At 39.6% G+C, this 22,591-nt stretch overlaps 2 protein-coding genes across 8 annotated transcripts in view; one reads left to right on the forward strand and one right to left on the reverse strand.

Annotated features, from left to right (window-relative positions):
* Positions 1 to 22,591, reverse strand: part of LOC136246818 (alpha-protein kinase vwkA-like) — a 90,858-nt gene that overhangs the window by 46,709 nt on the left and 21,558 nt on the right. Inside the window, exons 3-4 of the mRNA XM_066038389.1 lie at positions 16,825 to 16,991; positions 15,767 to 15,970 (exon numbers count right to left, since the gene is read on the reverse strand). Of these exons, the coding sequence (XP_065894461.1) occupies positions 15,767 to 15,970; positions 16,825 to 16,991 (371 nt within the window). The remainder of the gene's footprint in view (positions 1 to 15,766; positions 15,971 to 16,824; positions 16,992 to 22,591) is intronic.
* Positions 1,681 to 4,184, forward strand: LOC136246817 (uncharacterized). Of its 7 annotated transcripts, XM_066038383.1 has the most exons (9): positions 1,691 to 2,387; positions 2,436 to 2,598; positions 2,725 to 2,829; positions 2,880 to 3,035; positions 3,083 to 3,147; positions 3,208 to 3,236; positions 3,287 to 3,419; positions 3,865 to 3,929; positions 3,989 to 4,178. In XM_066038383.1, the coding sequence occupies exons 4-9, from the start codon at positions 2,951 to 2,953 to the stop codon at positions 4,068 to 4,070; spliced, it is 459 nt and encodes a 152-aa protein (XP_065894455.1). In that variant the 5' UTR covers positions 1,691 to 2,387; positions 2,436 to 2,598; positions 2,725 to 2,829; positions 2,880 to 2,950; the 3' UTR covers positions 4,071 to 4,178. The 7 variants fall into 7 exon arrangements, 6 of the variants coding, with proteins under 6 accessions (XP_065894459.1, XP_065894455.1, XP_065894458.1 ...); XM_066038387.1 differs by lacking the exon at positions 2,880 to 3,035 and having other exon boundaries at positions 1,681 to 2,387; positions 3,327 to 3,419; positions 3,989 to 4,184; XR_010696848.1 differs by having other exon boundaries at positions 1,685 to 2,387; positions 2,725 to 3,035; positions 3,327 to 3,419; positions 3,989 to 4,181.

Consider the following 22,591-nt stretch of genomic DNA (forward strand, 5'->3'; position numbering starts at 1 on the left):
TGCATGGATTAAACTTTAGTAATTGTATTCTTGGCCGCTTCAGATATCAGCTCTTTAAGTTACCAGTTACTTTTCACTTCAGCTAAGCTGATTTTTCTTTTTCTTTTTTACATTTGGTTCCAGGTACTTGTAGTTTCTTGGGCGCGCCTTTTTTACAGTGAAGGTGTTTTTGGGGTGGATATCACTCATTTTTGTCAGTGACAGACTCTACATTTGGTTTATTATTTATTATTAACACTTTACAGTGACCAGCACTGAAGGTCTACAGCAACATGTGCTGCAGCCTTAGGATTATCTAACCTAATTTCAAGGACTTAAGACTTAATGACTTATAGCTGGAAAGGTGTGACAGAAAAGGGGCCAAAGTAAGGAAAAAAAAATCCCTCCAACCCCAGGATTCGAACTGCAGGTGACCCAATGTCTAGTCAGGGCCACACTCAGTCTTCCTCCAGGAGGGATGGATTTTCTTCCTTAAACCTAAAGTATATATTATTAACACTTTACAGTGACCAGCACTGAAGGTCTACAGCAACATGTGCTACAGCCTTAGGATTACCTAACCTAATTTCAAGGACTTAAGACTTAATGACTTATAGCTGGAAAGGTGTGACAGAAAAGGGGCCAAAGTAAGGAAAAAAAATCCCTCCAACCCCAGGATTCGGTTTAAAAGGTAATTTTTTTTGGAAATGAGCAATTAACATTAATGCAGAATATTATCTTGGAGAGTCAGTAAAATCCATACATAATAATGACCGTAAATTCGGAAGTATGAATTTACGGTGTAGTATGACTGTTCTATTAGAGTAAATTTATCTTTACTGCCTGCATGTCATGAATATATCTCATATCTGTGCATGTTAAATGCTTCAGACACCTAATTAAACTTGCAAGTGCCTAATTAGTTCACAGTTGCTACACAGCTATAAATACATTTGTAATTGTTATCATCATAATCATTTATCATGTTATAACCATTTTTTAATATTTTGGTCACAACTTCAGGATTAGAGCAGCAGAGAAAGGAATAGAGGATTCAACCATCAAGACTTGTATATGGGAGATGGAACAGTATTGCGATGGACAATGCCGGTACTAACCCCTCAAGGGTGTTGCAGTACAGTATAGATGCAAGACCAGAGCCTCGATCGTCACCTTTCGACTGTGGTCACAACTTCAGGATTGGAGCAGCAGAGAAAGGAATGGAGGACTCAATCATCAAGACTCGGGGAGATGGAATAGTATTGCCATGGACAATGCCAGCACTAACCCCTCAAGGATGTCACAGTGCAGTATCGATACAACCACTCCAACCAGTGCATAAGACCAGAGCTCGATCATCACCTTTTGACTGAAATTTTTATACTTGATGAAGCAATTAAAACAAAAAAGTTGTAGTACTTGTACTTTCCTGAGGGAACATGTCCCCAGAGTCCCAGACTCCCTTGCCTGTTCAACAGAATAATAGGATTGAGCCTTACTACCACTTTCACCTTTATTCTTGGCCTGAATGTACATATCAGCAACATAATACAGTAGCTGTAGATAATGCTAGTTAATGCCCCTAGGCAGAGCTATAGGGGTGGGAATTTTTTCCTACTATCATATTATCATAGTAGTTCTTCTCGCAGTTCTTTGCCAGGCCATCATCAACTGCTGTCCATCAACTGCTGTCCATCAACTGCTGTCCATCAACTGCTGTCAAAACATTAGTCTCGTCCCCCAGACCCTTCCTCAAGCATGCTTATCACACAAAAATAACTTAGTTTAGCAGTGCACAAACAATTATTCATTGACAGCTTATACTACACTTACCGCATTGTTGAACCATGTATACCACCAGAATCCACCAGATTGACAACTAACCCGTGATCTATTTAGGGGAAATCTCGTGGAAAGTCCATAATTACCTTAAGCGGACTCTCATGATACGTGGTTTTAAATTGAATGGTTTAAGAATGTAACTGGATGGTGAGGCGTACTTTAATCGGCTCGACTTTACTGAGAAACTCGAGCCCCTCGTGAGAAACTACATCGCTTGAGCAACGCTTGAAAAAGTAAGAGTCAAGAATACTGAGGGACTCTATGATATATTCCGGTCTTGAACGCTAACGAAACGAGGAGTGAAGTTTGTGCAACGTGTCACATCGCCACACACTGATTCACCGTGTTTGTGCGATAGGGTTTTTGGACCTCTCCACCAGATGTTGAAAGGAAATTCATTCCACCACATGTTGAAAGGAAATTCATTCCAACTTGTGAAGTTATTGGTATACTCATTGTTGGGGTCCATGGGGACATCGATGATCATTTACCAGTCAGCTGTAAGTAATGTCACAACAGAAGGAAAGGAACCATTTCCATACCCCTATGGCATACTGATTTTCCAGGTCAGTTTATGTACACCCAACCACAGAAATGTAGAACTTTGGTTGCAGGTGGAAAATAAACACCATTTTACTCAGTTACAAGAGATTCACCCAGCTGGGATAAAATGTTGAAGTGAATGTCATTAGTACCTACTTGCGGTTTATCAGGTATTGGACAATTCCAAGTGTCCAGATTATGCAGTTGTCCTCATGTTCAAGTTTACACGTTTAGGCAAGTTCCACAACATCCTATAATCTATTACTATATCAGTGTGGAATAATGCTTATATAATATTTTTCATATACCAGGCTTTAGGTATGTGTATTGTATTTAACACCTGCTTGTTGGTTTTTGCAGGCCATCTGGTCATACTGGTTTATCCACTAGCAGTTGAATGTGATCATGGTACATATGTAAGTTGAGACCATGCAGGAACAAAGATACAGGTGTCATGAATTTCAGGTCAGTTGACATTCAGAGGAATTGTATTATTGCAATTGTTCTTTTTGTAGTTATCAATTATCAGTGACCAGTTTGTGATAGCGTACTTTTGTTTGACTAATGACCAAATGTTCTGGTTTACATGCTTACCCAACAGTTATGTTACTCACTTAACCTGCATATGGGATATATATTTTTAGTTCATTTTGATTATTCATCCTTTATTGGTACAGCCTGGCATATTGATTTTTTGCACATCCTCTTTTTAATTCAGTGCCTGCTGGATTGTTTCGTCAGATATCGAAACAGATGTCTTTGGTGTTGCGACCGATGTTCCAGGTCAGTCTGCATGTGTGTTTAATTTAAGGTTGACTTCAGTGCCTGCTTATTCTTTTACAGGTCTCGGTATTGAGTGTCATGAATTTCAGGTCAGTTGACGTACAGAAGAATTGTATTATTGCAATTGTTGTTTTTGCAGTTATCAATTATCACTGTATACTAGTGATGTGAATTTGCAGGTCAGTCTACTCAGATGTATCAGGCATAGTGTTGATGGGTTCGAACAAGTATCCAGTGTAGACTGTAGTGGCATCAAGGGTGTTAATTTCCAGGTCAGTTTACATGTTGTGATGTTAGTGATTTTTTCCTAGTACCCAGATATTAAGTGTATTGTATTTAATGCCCACCTGTTATGTTTTTAAATTATGGTATATCAGTGTAGACAGTGCAACAGTAAGCCTTCTGTGTTGTAGTAACTATTTGTTTCATAATATTATGCTGTTGTCCCGGAATGGCACAATTTTTGGGCAACCAGTGTGAAGTCCAGTGGTACAAACATTGTATTATGACCAAGTTGTGATAGCGTACTTTTGTTTGACTAATGTCCTAAAGTTCTGGTTTGACTAATGTCCTAATGTTCTGGTTTAACATGCTTATCCAACAGTTATGTTATTCATTCACTTAGCCTGGGATATAATTTTTGTTCATTTTGATTATCCATGCTATTATTGACACAGCCCGGCATATTGATTTTTTGTACATTCTCTTTTAATTCAGTGTCTGCTGGATTGTGTCATCAGATATCGAAACAAGTGTTTTTGGTGTTGCGACCGATGTTCCAGGTCAGTTGCATGAGTGTTTAATTTAAGGTTAACTTCAGTGCCTGCTTATTCTTTTACAGGTCTCAGTATCGTCATGCTGACATACAAGAAATCATCACTATTGTTGGAACTATTTTTAGTCAAGTCTTGATGTTATGTTAATTAACGTTGTTACACATTGTTGTATGTTTACCATATGGCAAGAAATTATCATGGCCATCATGAAATTTGAATATTGTGTAAGTTGTGTGGATCAACCCCAACTCATACATGGTCACTGGCAAACCACAAACCACATTCGAGCCACAACACCACGAACCACATTCGAGCAATCCATTACAAAATTTTGTTGCACCATTTGTGTGTGCATAATACTTAATGAAAGCCACAACACAAGCTACATGGTACACACTACATAGAGGTGGTAACCCCTAAAGGCTTGTTACCTTTTGTATTCACCTTATCGGCCTTTGTAGTTAATCTATTAAAAATTACATGTAAATAGAGAATTGAAGAGTATGCTTAAAGCACCTTCGATAGTGATTTTGTTCTTCAAACCATAAAGGCATGTCCACACGACAAAAATAATGCGAATTGAATCCGCATTGATTCGAATTATTCGCGTCTACACGGAATGCGCATTAGGGTGACTCGAATTGAAAGTGGATTACACGAATCCACCTCCACAGGTGGTTTGAATACGAATTGGTTGCGAATCGGGACTTGCTACGTCATAATAATGCTGCACGTGAGGGCTTGACACGTTTGCGCGTGACCTTTGTAAACAACACAGGATAGAAATACAGAAGTGCTTGGTGTGATAAAAGCGCAGGGACGTATGGAAGCAGTGTTTCATCATCGTATCTAGCTCTTAGAGTTTGAAAGAACAATGGTCACGCACCATCAGCAGTTTTTCGTATTCTATTCATAGAAATCCTTCCAGTACGTTATAAACAAAAAGTATAAGCGTTACTACGAGCTATTCCTTTCAGTCTATCGTTAAACTCACTGTTCTCTTGGTTGGCGCAAATGAGTGTTTTCTTAACCGTTTAATTATCCATTTATCACACTAGTAAATTCAATAATGCGCATTACGCGATAATGCGTGTGGACACGTTCAATTCGGATTCAATACGCATTGCCTGAATTCGTTTTGCATCCGGTTCCTAATTCGAATTCGTGTGGACATGCCTTAAGACAACTGGCGATTTATAAACGCTCGCATGGGGTGTGGTACTAAATGGAATTTAAAAGATTTCTGCTTAAAACGCCATCCCTAGGGAACTTACGGTTCAGCACGCTGTCACAACTTGTTTATCAGGCATTAGAGTTTGTGTCCACGTCGTGTCTTTAAAAGTTATTGTAGGGATTAGAGGTTGGTTGAAGAAAATACGCGTATAGGCAAACCAGGATTGGATAATGTCAGTGCTAGATGGACTATACAAACACGGCTATGTTGACTGGTTGACTGGTATAACGTGACAGTAGTTGTAACATAAGGTAGAGAAATAAAGTGAAATACGCCTATTTTTTATTTTGCGATGGTTACTTTTTTATTTTAGCGAGGTCGCAAGAAAACTATGATGATGATGATGATAACGACTCCTAAAGATTTTTTATCACGTAACGCAATACAAATCTATTGAGAGATGTTGCATAATATAGGACTAATATTGCGAAACTGGCCCTACACGTAAATAACTCACAGTAGTGGCCGCGCGTCTTTTAATTGGGCGTGCGCTTTGTAGTTTCTTGGCCGCGCGACTCACTACCGTGAGTCTTGATATTCTAAATAATACTAACCTTTACGTTCGATTGTGGTAACCAGTTTTGTTATGCCACCAGATTCGAGTTTAGCCAGTGTGAATAGTAAGAATTAGACTAGTATCGTTTAGTAGTTAGGTATTGTTTACTTAAACCGTCTATTTAGCTGCTTTTTTTCGCTCGAGAGAATCTCTATGGCGATTAGTCTGGTGCTTAGTCTGTATGGCATGCTGAGCACTACATGATGAGAGTCGAACAGCGAATGCAGGTTAGTGATATAGCCCATAGCGCACTAGCTTTCAATATCTCAGGTGGCTGCAGTACTGCAGGGGGAACGTCATTGCAACGTCCGGCTTGGTTACCCACAATCGATGTTAGAAACCTGGCCTTTATAAGTGTTACAGCTGTCTTGTGAGACTCTCCCCACCTATTAGGTGAGTGGTACATAACAGTTATACAACGTGCACTCATGCTCTGCCTGTATAAACGCACTTGTCTTCGGGCCTGACGGCCCTCAGGCTCGTGCGTTTATATCAGGCAGAGCACTCGTGGCCATTGTATAACTAAATAATATGGCCTGATTTTCCATTAAATGGCCATTCGAATAGTACTTGTTTGAAGCAAATCGGTCGAACTGTCAAGGAGTTATGGATCACTTTCTAAAGGTATGTAATATATTTTTTGTGGTTAGTTGTTGAAAATTATTTCCATGGCGATTTTTGGTCTTATGCTTTGGTCATAGGGTAAACTCCTAGGTATCATTTTAATGCTTATTACATGACGAGTAGAATGACACAAGTTACAAAGCCATATGGTAAACGCTTCAAAAGTTACAGCGATTTGTTTACAACCATGTGTAAAAGCCTATACATAGGCTTATGTGTTTTCAAGACCATGCATAATCTGCCTATATATAGGCTTATGTGTGTTTAAGGGTTAAGCTCATACAGTATATATAAAATCATATGGTAGAGCAAGACTCCATAATATCAAGGACACTTTATGGTAGTTCTATCTAGTTATCAACACCTTGGCCTCGGATTCGCCTTGGGTTGATGTGATATCCTACTTGTGGTGGGGTTTAACTATAACATATTACCCAGTTTTGGACAATAAATAACATACAGGAAACTCTTTGATGTATAGCTCTAATACTGTATAGTAAAAAACTTTGGCAGTAAATAAGTGTAACGAAACCTATCTGTTGAAAAAATTGATGGAAAAAACTTTGAAATAATATTTGCCTATGTTTTTACCGCCAAAGTTTTTTACTGTATGGTAAGTAAGGATAAAACGACAAGGTAATCAATTAAGTAGTGTAGTAAGCATACGTATAGGTATAGCTACCGTTTGTAGGAAACAGACATATATGTGTATGTATAGTTAGGTAGCATGAGGTGTTTTATGTATGTAGTTAGGTCATAAGTAATTCCTATTAATGCCTTGTACAGATTGCGTGATTGGGATTCTAATTAGTGTCACTATACCACACATGGTACTATGAGCAGCTAACACAACCTGTGTAAACTAGTGCTGGGTGATAGTGAAAATTTTACTGTCCGAACGATAGTAAGATTCTGTCCACGATAGCTGATAGTATCATGATAGTTAACTTATACAACAACTAGGATACAACTTACAAGAACATAAAATGGTATTATCCATCTGTAAATAAAGACAATTACGATTAGCTACAAAAAAACAAGTGATAAAGTAAGTATAATGTGACATGTTTACTTAAGATTTGCTCCTAAAAATGACAACATGTTGACTGTTTCAGATAACAGTGATGCCCGTTTCTCATTAACTAGGTGTCATGTTAAGCTAAAAGTCCTTTCTGCAGGTACAGAAGTTGCTGGTATGGCTAGGTATTATCTGGCCAATGAAGCCAGACATGGGTAGCGAGTGGCATTCCGCTTCCACCAAACTAATGGATCTAGGCGACCAGAGCATAATACTGATCAGTAATTACATCAGCCATGTACCTTTGCATTTCTACCTTTACTTTTTCTGTAGGGTCAGTAATGTTATCTGAACACTGGAGAAAATCATTAAGTATCGTCATTAACTTTCCATGTGTTTTCTGTTGTTTAGGAGCTGGAGTACTGGTGCTTTCGGCAGTGGATTGACTTTCTGATGGCACAGATAATATATTGGAAGCAACTTCAACTAATTCAGGTATGAGGATATCAGATTATACAAATGTAACATTCTTGAACCTAGGATCCAACAACATGGCTTTGTCAAGCATTCCTAAATCACAGCCTTCACCATAGTACTAGTCAATTTTGTTTAGCATAACTTGTTTCATTTCCTTGACTACACTGTGATCATGATCAGATGTCTGTAAAAAACATGATGTGATTTTTTGTATTAAAGGGCGAACAGACGAAATTGTCACCCACTTTTCCCCTCCAATTCCCTCTGTCATATCAACAAAAGGCTTCATTATCTCCACAAACTTATTTATTGTGCTAATTTCAGCATTGGGTGGAATAAGATCTCCTCTTCGTAGCTGTAAAAGTGATGCAGATAAAGGCTGTTGCTGTTCCAAGACTCGTTGAACCATGTAGTAGCTTGAATTCCACCTTGTGGCAACACTCTACACTATGTGATGCTGTTTGTGCTTCAGGTCATGCTGCTTTTGCTGCAACACATATGAAGACCAAGGAGAATGGTTGAAATGACTGACCAGCTGCTTACACCTACTTATGGCTTTAGCAACACTATGTAAAGTAAGAGCCTTTTCAACTGACAACCGAAGAGTGTGGCTAAAACAAATAATGCTAGTCCAACCTAACTTTCTCAAAGCAAGAGTAATGTTGAAGCCATTATCTTTAGTCGCAGCAAGCAACTTATCAGGATCAAGCTCCCATTCCATTAAAATTTGTTGCAATGACTCGGCAATCATATCACCGGTGTGCGCCTCAGGAAATTCTTTTGTTTCAAGTAGGTGGGACCTCATGTCAAACGAATCTGTCAGGTAATGAATGGTGACAGCTATGTAACTTTGCTTGGCTCGAGATGACCACATATCTGTAGTGATGCAATAGAAATCCGCATTCTTAAGCTGCTTCATAACGTCTTCCTTCAAGGTGCTATACATAGCAGGTACATACTTTGATGCTATTGTAGTGCGATCTGGTGGAGTGTATCGTGATTCAAACACACCTAACATATACCTGAATCCAACATCATTTACTATATCGAATGGCTGCTGGTCTTTGCAAATAAAGTAACATATTGCTTTAGTCAACTTTTTGTATCTTTCCGAGGTTTGAGGTAGTGGTGTCATCTTCCTAAAACTGCTTGTAATTGTTTGTTCAGTATTGAACGCGGAAGCTTTACTATGCTTAGCTAAAGGAGCTGAAGAATGTCCGCTGCTACTAGCTTCAGTGGCTTGTTCTGACAAGGCTTGTGTATACTCAGTCAAATGATGTTTCTCGAGATGATACCTTAAGTTACTAGTACCTCCAGTATATTTCAAACGTGTGTAACACTTGTTGCAGTATACTTCTGTCCTCTTTCGCTTATCTGGTTCCAATATCCTCCCATCCTGGCCTGCCAAAAATCTGAAAAACTTCCATACAATGCTAGTAGCGTTTTCTAGCGGCTGCAAATTCTTTTCCCTGTCTCTTGAACCATGTTCTCTGGATTCTCTGCTTAGTTCTTCTTCTTCACTAGATTCTTCACCATTGCTTAACTCGATAACATCCTCGTTATCCGCCATGTTGTTATTTGTTTTGTGCATGCGTTTTATTAGATAGAAGTGGCCAGTAATCGAAAGCAATCCTTGATTCAGGCATGCTGAATGCAAGCATTAAATCGATGATGATGATTATTGTTATTGTAAAACATCGTTGTTAACAAGTAAACAGTTTGATCGTAAAACTTTGTTTATTACTACTATTGATACTGAAATGTGTCAATATCGCGAACGATAGTCCAACTCAAATAATAGCAATATCGATATGCATATTGTATTGCCCAGCACTAGTGTAAACCGACTACAAGTGTGTGGTACTTTATTTAACCAGCCAATTGGTTCCCTAGTGCCGCACCCCGGAAGGTGATACGTTATTCTGTTTAGTTTGTATTGTTCGCTGTTTGTTTTTACCAGGGCCCAGACCAGAAACAGGAGAAAGAATACCATACGTATTTCGCCAAGGAGCCTTGCCCAAATTGGACCTACAGCTGGACCGCGGATCAGAGTTTGAGGCCTGGAAGTCCCAGTGGGAGTCATATAGCAGTCTGTCGGGACTAGCGGGAGAAGAAGCTGCCAAGTAAGTACAAGCCCTTACCCTGTGCTTCTCGAGAGACACACTAGCCATTGTACAAAACCTTGGCCTCACGGAAGAGCAAAAAGGTAATGCACAATCAATTATAGCTGCCATTCAGTGTTATGTGAATGGACACATTAATGAGTCAGTCGAGAGAAGGAACCTTAGGCAACGTACACAGCAGTATGGCGAGTCGTTCAACGATTTCCTCGTAGTGTTACGAGAACTAGTAAAAACGTGCAACTATTGTTCTGACACGTGTACCCAGAAACACATTCGGGACCAGATAATTGAAGGGTTGCTGGATGGAGACACCGTAGAAGACCTTCTTCAAGAAGCAGACCTCACACTACCTAAGGCAATCAGCGTATGTCAGGTACGTGAAGCGGCAAAGAAACAGCGTGCAAATTTAACCACACAACCCTGGGAATCAGTTGCTGCCCTGCAAAGGTGACGTGATGACAAATCTTGCAATCCACATCCCACCTGTCCTGGATGTGGAGCCAAATCCCACCCAACAGGACGCAGCCAGTGCCCAGCATTCACCCAAACATGCCACCACTACCATAAGGTCGGCCATTTCGCCAAGGTCTGCCGTAGTAAAGGTGCTCACCAGCTACAGCCACAACCAAATACACCGGGGGAACTCACAGCCATCACAGCTGATAAGCCACTATTATCTGGTGTCCACTATGACAGATTCACCAATCCAGCACCGACAATCACTGTCCAAATCTGCTCTACCAATGGCTCAAACACTATGGAGGTGCTTCCCGACTCTGGGGCTGATATATCAGCAGCTGGCATTAAGGCCTTGTGCAACCTCAATGAACACGTTGACAACCTGCTACCATCCCGCATTATTCCTAGAGCTGCCAATGGCACTCAAATGCACCCTATTGGACGACTTCATGTCACATTTAACCTTGAAAACAGGACCTATCAGGCAGACCTGCACATCTTCACGGGAATCAACAGCATCATTATGTCATGAAAAGCCTGCAAAGCACTTGGGATTCTGCCACCGTGTTACCCACAACCACCACCCCAGACACAACTCAGCGTCAAAGCTTTACCATCACACTCCAATACAACCTCCCTAGTAGACCAACAGATTCCAATCACACAAGAGCAAATAATGAAAGAATTTCCAACGGTGTAGGATGGAAACATCAAAATAATGGAAGGTGAGCAATTCCACATCCATCTCACCGACAATGCAAACCATTCCGTGTCAGCACACCATGAACCATCCCCTTTGCGTACCGTGAGAAACTGAAAGCTGAACTAGAACTCCTACAGAAACAAAACATCATTGCCCCAATCACCGAAGCTACTGAATGGTGCGCACCAGTCATCGTAACTCCCAAGAAAAACTCAGACAGCATCCGCATGTGCGTGGATCTCTCCCATTTGAATTGCTATGTGAAACGCAAGCTATATCAATCCGCTACACCAGCAGAAGCCGTTGCCGACATCTCTGCAACTAAGGCTAAAGTCTTTACCATCCTAGATGCCATGAAAGGTTACCATCAATGCCCTCTAGACCCAAAAAGCCAACTGTTAACAACTTTCATCACCCCACATGGCAGATTCAAATACCTACGCGCCCCTTACGGAATATCATTGATATCCGAACATTACAATCGCCGCATGGCAGATGCTTTTACAGGCCTGTCAGGATTTCGTTGCATCGTAGATGACATAGTCACATATGACCACGACAATGTACAACATGCCAACCACTTCAGAGCATTCTTACAACGATGCGCAGACATGAACATCACTCTAAACATGTACAAATGTAAATTCTGTCAAACTGAAGTCTCTTTTGCTGGATTCCGTCTATCCGCTGAAGGATACCAGGTGGATTCATCCATAACAGATGCCATCAACAACTTCTCAACACCAGCTAATCGCTCTGATCTGTGCTCTTTCTTTGGTTTGGCAAATCAGATCTTCAAATGCAAAAACTTTATGGCATTGTTGCTAACACCTCTGCACCCATTGCTTAGCACCAAAAACGATTTTTTCTGGACACCACACCATGACGATGCCTTCATGAAGGCCAAGGGTTCCCTCACTACTGCACCAACGTTGTCTTTCTTCGATCTGAACAAGCCCACACGGCTGTGTACCGACGCGAGCAGACAAGGCCTGGGAATTATCCTCCAACAGAGGTCGAAAGATGGCACCTGGACCCTCGTCCAGGCAGGATCTCGTTTCCTCTCAGATGCCGAGTCACGATACGCCACAATAGAGCTAGAAATGCTGGCTGTATGCTGGGCCACCCTAAAATGCAAGATCTTCCTATCAGGACTACAGCATTTTTCAGTGATCACAGACCACAATTCCCTGCTCCCAATCCTCAATTCGTATCGTCTGGATGTGGTTGAAAATTCTAGATTACAACGACTTAAAACCAGGCTCATGGCCTACAATTTCACTGCTGAGTGGTGCAAGGGCAGCAAGAACAATGCCCCAGATGCCCTCTCTCGTAGTCCAGAATCTGACCCACTATCAACAGAAATACTCGCAGAAGTTGATGCCTTCAGTAATCAGGAGATGTCTATTGCAGAGCTACGAGCGCACACCAGTGACAACACAGTGAACACACCCTAAAACCATCTTTGCAGAACAGCAGAACAGGATGATGAGTACCAGATGCTCAAATGGTTTATCCTCAATGGATTTCCTACCCATCGCCATCAACTACCAGAACCATGTAGAAAGTACTGGAATGTCAGGCAGCATCTCACGTTGGATGACAACCTCATTGTCAACGGATGCCATCTACTGATCCCCACACAAATGCGGAAAGAAGTGCTAACACAACTATATGAATCACATCAAGGGTCAGTAAGAACCAAACAACGAGCCCGGCTTACTGTGTACTGGCCAGGGATAGATAACGCAATAGATAATGTTATCGTTAGCTGTCAAAAATGTCAAGACCACATACCTTCAAATGCAAAAGAACCAATAATCCAGAATCAAGACCATCACGGCCATTCCAAGAAATTGCAGTTGATCTTTGTGAATACGCGGGACAAAACTACCTGATCTTAGTTGATTGTTACACCGATTGGCCAGCCATTATCTCTATGGATCAGGGAACAACTTCTGGTCAAGTTATCACAGCCATCAGGCAATCCTTCTGCCGCACGGCAATCCCAGAGACAGTATGGTCAGATGGCGGTCCCCAATTCAAACCCAAGAAATTCAATGACTTTGCAAGACAGTGGGGCTTTACACACAAGCCTTCATCCCCGTATTACCCACAAAGCAATGGGAAAATAGAAGCCACCGTTAAGGCAATGAAAAAACTCATCTCCACATCATGGAATGGCCGACAGATAGATCATGACCACCTATGTTGAGCCCTCCTACAATACCGGAATACTCCATCCCGTAAGGACAGCCTCTCACCAGCACAAAATCTATATGGGCACCCTGTCCAGGACATACACCCAGCCCACAGATGCTCCTTCTCACCGGAATGGCAGCACAAATTTCAAGAAGCTGATGTGCAAATGGAACACCACCTCCAAAAGGCTGGAAAATATTACAACACTCACACCCACGAACTCCCAGATATCCATGTTGGATCTAGTGTGGCTATCCAGCATCCACAAACAAGGCTCTGGGAGACATACGGGACCATCATTACAGTCAGTCCACACCGCAAGTACTACATCAAAACCCAAAGTGGCAGAGTTTTTATTTGCAACCAGCGCTTTATATAAAGACGTGCTCCCTTGTCCATCCCTGTTAGCCTCAATCAACCAGTACTTCCTGCTGAACTGCCACCGCAGCAATCGCCAGATGAACTACAACACTCACCATAGGAACTCCCACAACAATCACCAGATAAACCTCGCCGCTGTACACATGTCAAACATCCCACCAGAAGGCTAATTGAGGACCCTGCCTGGAAATGACATAGATTGTACACCCATGCCACTCAATGAGGGGAGGGGGAGATGTAGGAAACAGACATATATGTGTATGTATATTTAGGTAGTATGAGGTGTTTTATGTATGTAGTTAGGTCATAAGTAATTCCTATTAATGCCTTGTACAGATCGCGTGATTGGGATTCTAATTAGTGTCACTATACCACACACCGTTGTTGTTGTAGCAGTACTTTTGTAGCTACTGATCTAACAACGTGCTAGCAAAGGCGTGCTTCTCTATTTCCTGCGATGCCGAAAGCGACCGTATTTGCTTTTTCAGTGAACTCCAGTAGCAGAGGTTATCATGTATATCAAAGTATTTAACCAAATCTATCACGAGACGATGAACTATTATAAAGTGACGTGCGAACGGGAAGCCGGTTGAAAATGCTATCCCAAAGAGTGCTTACAACTGTGGGACACATTCCTAGGAAGATCAAGATCTCCAAAGTCAGCTCGATCTTTATTGCATGGTAGTACGAGCTGACCTTCATCTCAACTTCTAGTTACTCAATGTGCTTGTGTGATCATCTAAATAATTGGCAAAAAAAACTTCAGCGAATTGAATGCTATTCGCCAAATTCGCCAAAGTTTTTTATCACCAAAGTTTTTTTACTATACGGTAGAACACAAGTATACAAAAAATTGGAATTTTCAGTTAGAGTAGGGACCATAGCACATTGATAAAAAGTACTGAAACAAGCTGTATTAGTGCATGATATTAAATCACAGTAAAACAATAAGAAGTGCTATATCCCTACTGTGCTCAAGATACTTTTACGGTGATTTAATATCGTGCACTACTCCAGCTTGTTTCAGTACTTTTTTACTGATGTGCTATGTTCCCTACTATACTTGAAATTTTTTTAGTGTACTTGTTAGTTAACTATTTTGTAAATAATTATTATGACTGGTGAACCTACATACCACATCTGAAATGGCGCCATGTGCTCCAGCTATATCAATTATTGTCTGAAAAGTGAAGTATCCATTAAGCTTCATTGTCAGCTATGTTCAACCCATTACACAGCATTACAAATCAACTACTGTTCGAAAAGCACCTCTGCAATCCACGGATACCAAAGGAAAGAAATGGCACCACACACCCCAGTTATACCAATTATCGTCTGAAAAGTGAAGTATCCATTACGCTTCGTTGCCAGCTATGCTCAACCTGTTACACAGCAGTACGTACGATTCAAGAACTGTTCAAAAAGCACCTATTAAAAGCATGGACAATATCCGTTATGAAGGGAAGCCATCACGTGCTACCACCACATCGACACTTTTCGCTGTCAGCAAAGGTAAATGGGACACAAAGGAAGATACTGGTAAGTCCATGAAGAATGCATTGTACGTACTGTGGTATGCCAAAAGGCACCTCTCCGGCTGAAGCGACATCAAACAGTAAAAAATCAAGCCTGCAGCCTTAGCCGTTATCGAGTTACACTTGTCTGAAGGCATCAGTCAGTCAGTAGAAAATTCCGTTAAATATTTAAAAAAAATTCTGTACCAACTTGTTGAAAGCATTTCGGGTTGATCTGAAAACTTGGTTGGGCTTAATTTTACCTAACCAATACTGCCTCATCATCTGGGAAAATTGAGGCTGGTTTTGGGGTGACGTTATTTCATGGGCCATGCCTACTCCTTTGTGGTCCCTACTATACAGTACTATTGTACTGTATGCTACATATGTGGACAAAATACTAAAATAAAATAGTCACTTATACTGTTTGGAAAATCATAGCTCAGACAATAGAAGTACTATTGTATTGTGCATGTTTATACATTATATTAAAACAACTTCTTTTTTTTACACACTACATACACATACATTTTACCATGGATACATTCTTACCTGTGGATTAACAACAGTTATTGTAATTCCAAGTTCTGTAATATGTAGATTGTCACTGGACTTTAGGCTAAAATCCTTCAGTCTCATCTCCTTTCCATGTCTTATAATTTCAAGAGGTTCCTTTCTGAATAAAATTTGATACTTGGACAAGTTATGTTTAAACTCCTTTTCAAGCAAAGTACACAAATCAGCAACTAAGTAGTCCTATGATATATACAGGGCCTATATGTCAGTATGTGCATACGAAATATGTGCTGTAAACAACAAAACTGTGGCAAGGTTTAAGTGTGACAAATAAGTTGTCAAGCTATGGATGGTAAAAGTTTGACATATTTAAAAAGTACAGCTTGCAAATTTCCTTTATTTTGTCAAATTTGCCAAACTTTTGTGATCAGAAAGTTAAAGGTGGAACACTATACCAGCTAGTATATAATATATATAATATTAAATTAAAAACCTCAGTAATAACACATGGTTTAATGAAGACGAATAAGTTTTCCAAATTACACTTAAGGGACCGGATGAACACCCATATCCACACCCTGGTACAGCAGGGTACAAAAGCTATGGGTGCGTATAGTACACTGTACTTGCTAAGGTCATGAAAAGTTAATTAAATAAATGTTTCTGGTTCCATTCCTGGTCATTTTTTTTGCAGAATGAATTGTGCAATCACCATACAATAATTTATAATATTTTGTAAATTATAATATTTTGTATCTGTTGAAAGGTTCGTGTCTCGTAAACACCTTTTCAGATAAAGATGCACTAACTTTATATGTTAACCTAGTTCTTCCCTATGACTCTGTGTACTGCTATGTCTAATGTAGTATATATACCACATCAAAAAGTTGAAAAAATAAAAAAGCCTGGTCACCTGGTCAATTTTGGGGACTTGGTAGGACCAGAAACATAGAGTTAACTTTGCATGGCCTAAAATCACGTAATTTGATCTCATTGCCAGAATGTTATTTCCTGATAATACATACTTGAATCATACAGGTTTAATTTTGATATGAACACACTACATTTAACAAAGTACATATTAATTGTTTAACCTTAGGAGTAGAAGAAGGGATTTCCACTTCATGTATCTTTCCATCTAACCCACTAACATAGAATACAAATCGATTAAGGACCACCAACACTAGTGTACTGCCATCAGTCAAACCATCGTAGGAAGATAGTTTACTATTAAGATCCTCCAATTTTACATCAGTTGAATCTATGGGTAATTCATGTTAAAACAAGGCTACTAAAGAGCCTATTTGTGCATCACTTTATGTTATTATTATTATTAACACTTTACAGTGACCAGCACTGAGCAACATGTGCTGCAGCCTTAGGATTACCTAACCTAATTTTAAGGACTTAGACTTAATGACTTGACTTAGTGACTGATAAGGTGTAACAGAAAAGGGGCCAAAGTAAGGAAAAAATCCCTCCAGCCCCAGGATTCAAACTGCAGGTCACCCAATGTCTAGTCAGGGCCACACTCAGTCTTCCTCCAGGAGGGATGGATTTTCTTCCTTAAACCTAAAGTATTTATTATTAACACTTTACAATGTGTAAGGTATATTAACACTTTACAATGTGTAAGGTATACTTAGATATTTTTAGTTCCATAAGCAACCAAAATGTGTCACACAATGTAATAAAAAATGTGTTTTATGTACCCTGTAGCAATGCTTGTGCCGCACCAATGATGAATCGGTCTCACCTGAGACAATATTAACACTACTTTCTTATTTTCTACTTAAAAACTACCTCTGGGTTTAGATAGGTTGATCAATGACCCAGTGTCCTGTAGATTAGTTATACCATTCCTATGAGAAATATGACTGAAATATACACATGATCCTGAGAGTGCACAGTGCTCAAGGGAGAATGCGTATATATCAGTTATATCCTTAGTAATCGTGTTGTAATTGCTATGCAATATGCAATCACTGGACTGGACTAGTGGACTAGACTGAGGTATTTTCCCTTTTTTACCAAATATATTGCAACTGGTTGTAAGTATGCTAGTCTCATGTAGTTAGATCACTCCACCACACATAAGGAAACCCACATATACACACAAAAGTGTAATCATGCCAGACTTATCAACATTGCCCGGCTGCATCTATGTATAAACTACAGAATAGCAAGACAGTAGCTGACTCAATAACTATAACTTGTATTTTAGGATGCATGGCTACTACAACAAAAAATAGGAATTTTTAACTAGAGTAGGGACCATAGCGCATCGATAAAAAGTACTGAAACAAGTTGGAGTAGTGTACAATAGCAAATCAATAACAAGTGTTATATCCCTTCTATTTTTGTGTACTTCTTTGTTAAACTTTTCTTGTAAATTAAAACTTATTATGACAAGTGAACCCATGCATACCGCATCAAAAGAAAGAAATGGCGTCATGCACCCCAGCTACCAATTATCGTCTGAAAAGTGAAGTATCCATTACGCTTCGTTGTTCAACCTGTTACACAGCATTACAAATCAAGAACTATTTGAAAAACACCTCTACAATCAAAGTACCCACTATGAAGAATATGGTTGATTTCCATAATGAAGGGAAGCCATCATGTGCTACCGTCAAATCAACACCTTTCGCTGTAAGCCAAGATGAATGGGACACAAAGGAGGACACTGGTAAGTCCATGAAGAATGTATTATACATACAGCGGTATGCCAAAAGGCACCTCTCGGGCTGAAGCGATGTTGAACAGTGAAAAAATCAAGCCTGTAGCCTTAGCCGTTATTGAGTTACGTTTTCCTTAAGGCATCAGTCAGGAGAAAAATCCATTTAACAATTAAGAAAAAAATTCTGTAGCAACTTGTTGAAAGCGTTTCGGGTTGATCTGAAAGCTTGTTTGGGCCTAGTTTTACATAACCAACACTGCCTCATCATTGTCAGGGAAATTGAGGCTGGTTTTTGGGTGATTATATTTATGGGCCACGCTTTTACCTTTGCAGTCCTTACTACACAATCCTAAGATAATAGGCAATACCAAGTAGACAGGTTTACCTGCACATTTTGTATTCAACGTAATAATAACTGCCCAAATATGTGCTAAAAAAACCTGAGTTCAGTTCAGTAGTCCAGTAGTCCAGTCCAGTCCACTAGTCCAATCCAGTGATTGTACACAACCTTGAAACAGTACCTGTAAGTGATGGAAATCGGCAGAATAATCCAGTAAGGTCAGAGTTCAGGACTCTTGATAGTCGAACACCATTGATGATTTCTGCAGTGTCCATGTCAGGAAGAAGCCAATAACGAGATCATAGTACAGTGTAGATTAAATTTAGAGTTGTTTACCATTGGAACTGAGGCATTTGCAGAATGTGTGAAGCCATATATAGCAATTGTAGCCATAAAGTATTATGCTCCAAGCATAATATGTATTATGTTTTGGGCAATGCTCCTTTATAATAAGCTTTTGAAAACTGCCCATCATTCCCAAAAACCCACCTTCCTTTGGCCAATAATGACAGTGTATTGCTGTATTAGACCATTTATATTTATGTGTCAGCTTCAGACAGTTTTCTATTCTGTTAGTTGGTTGCTGTATTAGAGTATTCATTCTATGTGATGCTTTATTAGAGTAACTGTTCTATTAGAATTTCTGACTGTTCTATTTGATTTTTTAACTGAATCATGCAATCTGATTTTCTCATTGTAAAGGCTTGATAATGATCTCAAAATCCTAGTATAATTCCTGATTCCCACTTATTCCTGAGATTATTTTGGGATGATTGACACATCCCTAACCACAACGTCTTATGATAAACACTGCTTACGCAGCATTGTTAAATTCCATTACTTGATTCACAAGACACACGTGTAGGTCTCAACAGACAAGTGTACATTATACAGGAACCCCTCCTAAAAAATGGTTATGCCTACATGTGTAATAGACAATTTTGATAGCAGAGGATTCCTTAAGGTGCATGGATGTATCTTTACAGGATAAAAATATTCATAGGTTCGTACACTACGTATACCATAAACCCTGGATATTAGGTACATACACATATAAATTTCAGATGAATTATTTGTGAAATTTTCTATACTTGTTAAGAGCATATACTATTATGACTATACAGCTTGTAATTACAATGAATCTCTGCTAGGAGAGTAATATTTATTCCATGTTTTGCAAGTAATCAGGATACCTGCAGTGTTCAGTCAAATAGTTTGCTTCAGTCAAAGAAGCTGCAATTCTGTCATTATTACACGTAGAGTACGGGAAATGAGACTACATCAAAAGTTTAGGTGGTATTATTTTTCACTAAAAGATTCTTCATTCTCAGTAAATACATTTGTATGAAAGGATATTCATCACTCTATTAAATCAACAAATACAAATAGCCTTTATATACAAAGAAACCTAGTCGCTCATATTACAACAACATGCCCTACCTAGTAAAGGCATGATTGTGCTCTGTAATAGCTGCGACCACTGTATCCTTTTATAACAACGTTTGCCTACTCCATATAACAACAGCGACCACTGTATCCTTTTATAACGACGTTCGCCCACTTCATATAACAACAGCGACCACTGTATCCTTTTATAACAATGTTCGCCCACTCCATATAACAACAGCGACCACTGTATCCTTTTATAAAGACGTTCGCCCACTCCATATAACAACTGCGACCAGTGTATCCAGCGTCTGAATAATGCACACCCTCATCACGTGACGTCACGTGCTTTAGAGATTTCAGTGCCAAGTGCCACGTGTAACAACAAATTCCCTGAAAGCTTACCTCTGTTGTGCGGTAAAATGTGAAATGTCGCAGAGTAAGTGATTGTTGCTTATATCTGTATATATGATATACCTTACCTGCTACTATAATTTCAGGAGTGCTGTGTGAAGCTACCTCGGCTCACAAGAGGAGAAGAATATCAGTCACCTTACCAAAGACACCAGTGGCAAGTTTTAATTGGGTGAGCAAGTATAATTTAGAAGGGAAAGTGACAAAAAGTGGTAAAGAATTAGAAGACGGTGCATCTAGCAGTGTATACCTAGGATCATGGAATAGTGCCATGGTCGCAATAAAGGAATTGAAGATGTATGTTCCGAGATTAGCTTCATCTTTTGTGAAGGCTTATGAACCACTTTTCAATCTTTCGCACCCTAATATCACACAAGTCCTTGGCATTTGCCCTCAGACAGGCTTAATTGTTCTCGAGTACTGCAGTAAGAGTGTATGTGATTCAATAGTTACAACACTAGCTGGTTTGCTATTGCAGTTAGGTAATGACACTCCAATGCAACTCAGGATTCTTGCCTTAACTGATACAGTAGCAGGTGTGCAGTACCTTCATGCTCAAAACATTGTGCATGGAGATCTTAAGCCACAAAATATCCTAGTATGTGGTGCTGCTGAAGATGATTTTATTTTTAAGGTGACAGACTATGCCTGCAAAATGATTTCTGGTGGCTCGCATATATCTTGTAAATCTGCATCTTTTAAACAATTGATGACGCCTGGATATTTAGCTCCTGAATTAATCGGGGAATTAAATTTTTCAATACAACCTACAGAAAAATCTGATGTGTATTCCCTAGCGATTTTGATTTATGAAGTTTTCTTATGTAAAGAGGCCTGGCCAGTAGTTTCTATGAAACTCCTCAGTGCTGTACAAAGTGGACATCGGCCTACCATTCCTGATGATTCACCACAGTGCATAGCACAGTTAATTGAGAAGTGTTGGAAAGCAAAACCCATAGAAAGGCCGAATATTTCTGAGATATCAAAACAGCTCAAGGGATATTTAGAGGAAATACATTCCAACAATTTTATTGACCAAGATGCTCCTGCTATGGATACAAATGAATGCTTAGATATGCAACCCACTAGCTCATCATTTGATGACAGTATAATGGATGAAGCAACTACTTCTAATGATGGTTTAGCTTGTCAAGATACTACTGTTAAGCATACAAGTGAATGCTTTATTGTGGCTTCAACTACTGGTTCATTGGCATCTGAATTTAATAGCAGTAGTACAATTGATGATAACACTTTAGAACTGGACCTGGAGGTAGATACTGGTTTAGACACATCTGGTGACAATTCAAATAGTGGCATGTTGAACTGTGCTAATTTTCAGCCTACAGTAAATGCTCAGCTATCACAGTCAAATTCCGTTCCTGCCACTGAGAATGAAAGGAACAGCAGTAATTCCACACATGATGACCATAGGCATATATCCCATGCAGACATACAAAAAGTTAAGGATGTGCTTAAAATAACAGAATTAAAGCAGTTTCAAATTGAGTGTGCTACAGCAGTCATACATGGGCATGACGCAATTGTAGTGCAGCCTACTGGGTGTGGAAAATCTTTATGTTTTATTATTCCTGCAATTTGCTTCCCGGGTAAAGTATCATTGGTAGTTGAGCCTGCTGTATCTGTCATAACTAATCAAGTTGACAGTTTGCAGAAACGAGGTATTCAAGCTATAGCCTTGGGTAGAGCAGCTGGTAGTAGCAAGTCTGCAAACTATCATCGTGTATTTGAGGCCCTTAATAATGAGCCCATTGTAGCTTTTTGCACGCCTGAGTATTTGTTTGGTACACCAGCTACATCCACTTTTGTTGGAACGAAGAGTCAATTTTCCATCGTACAAAGAAAAAAAGAAAGATTCTGCCTGATTACCATTAATGAAGCCCTTAAAATCTTTGATCAAATGTATTCATACCGCCCTGCATTTAATGACTTAAAGTAGTTAAGAAGTCTACCTTGTCCCATAATTGCTATGTCTGCAACACACTAACTTGTAGCCAGGTTGAAAAACTGCAGCAAGAGT

Source organism: Dysidea avara, chromosome 2 (genome assembly GCF_963678975.1).
Source record: "Dysidea avara chromosome 2, odDysAvar1.4, whole genome shotgun sequence".
NCBI classification, from domain to species: Eukaryota; Metazoa; Porifera; class Demospongiae; order Dictyoceratida; family Dysideidae; genus Dysidea; species Dysidea avara.

Coding starts and splice junctions, on each gene's coding strand:
- LOC136246817 (XM_066038383.1), top strand. CDS start 2,951: ATGCTTACCCAACAGTTATGTTACTCACTTAACCTGCATATGGGATAT. Junction 3,237..3,286: donor TTGAGTGTCATGAATTTCAG/GTCAGTTGACGT, acceptor TTGTTTTTGCAG/TTATCAATTATCACTGTATA. Junction 3,420..3,864: donor TCAAGGGTGTTAATTTCCAG/GTCAGTTTACAT, acceptor CTTTTAATTCAG/TGTCTGCTGGATTGTGTCAT.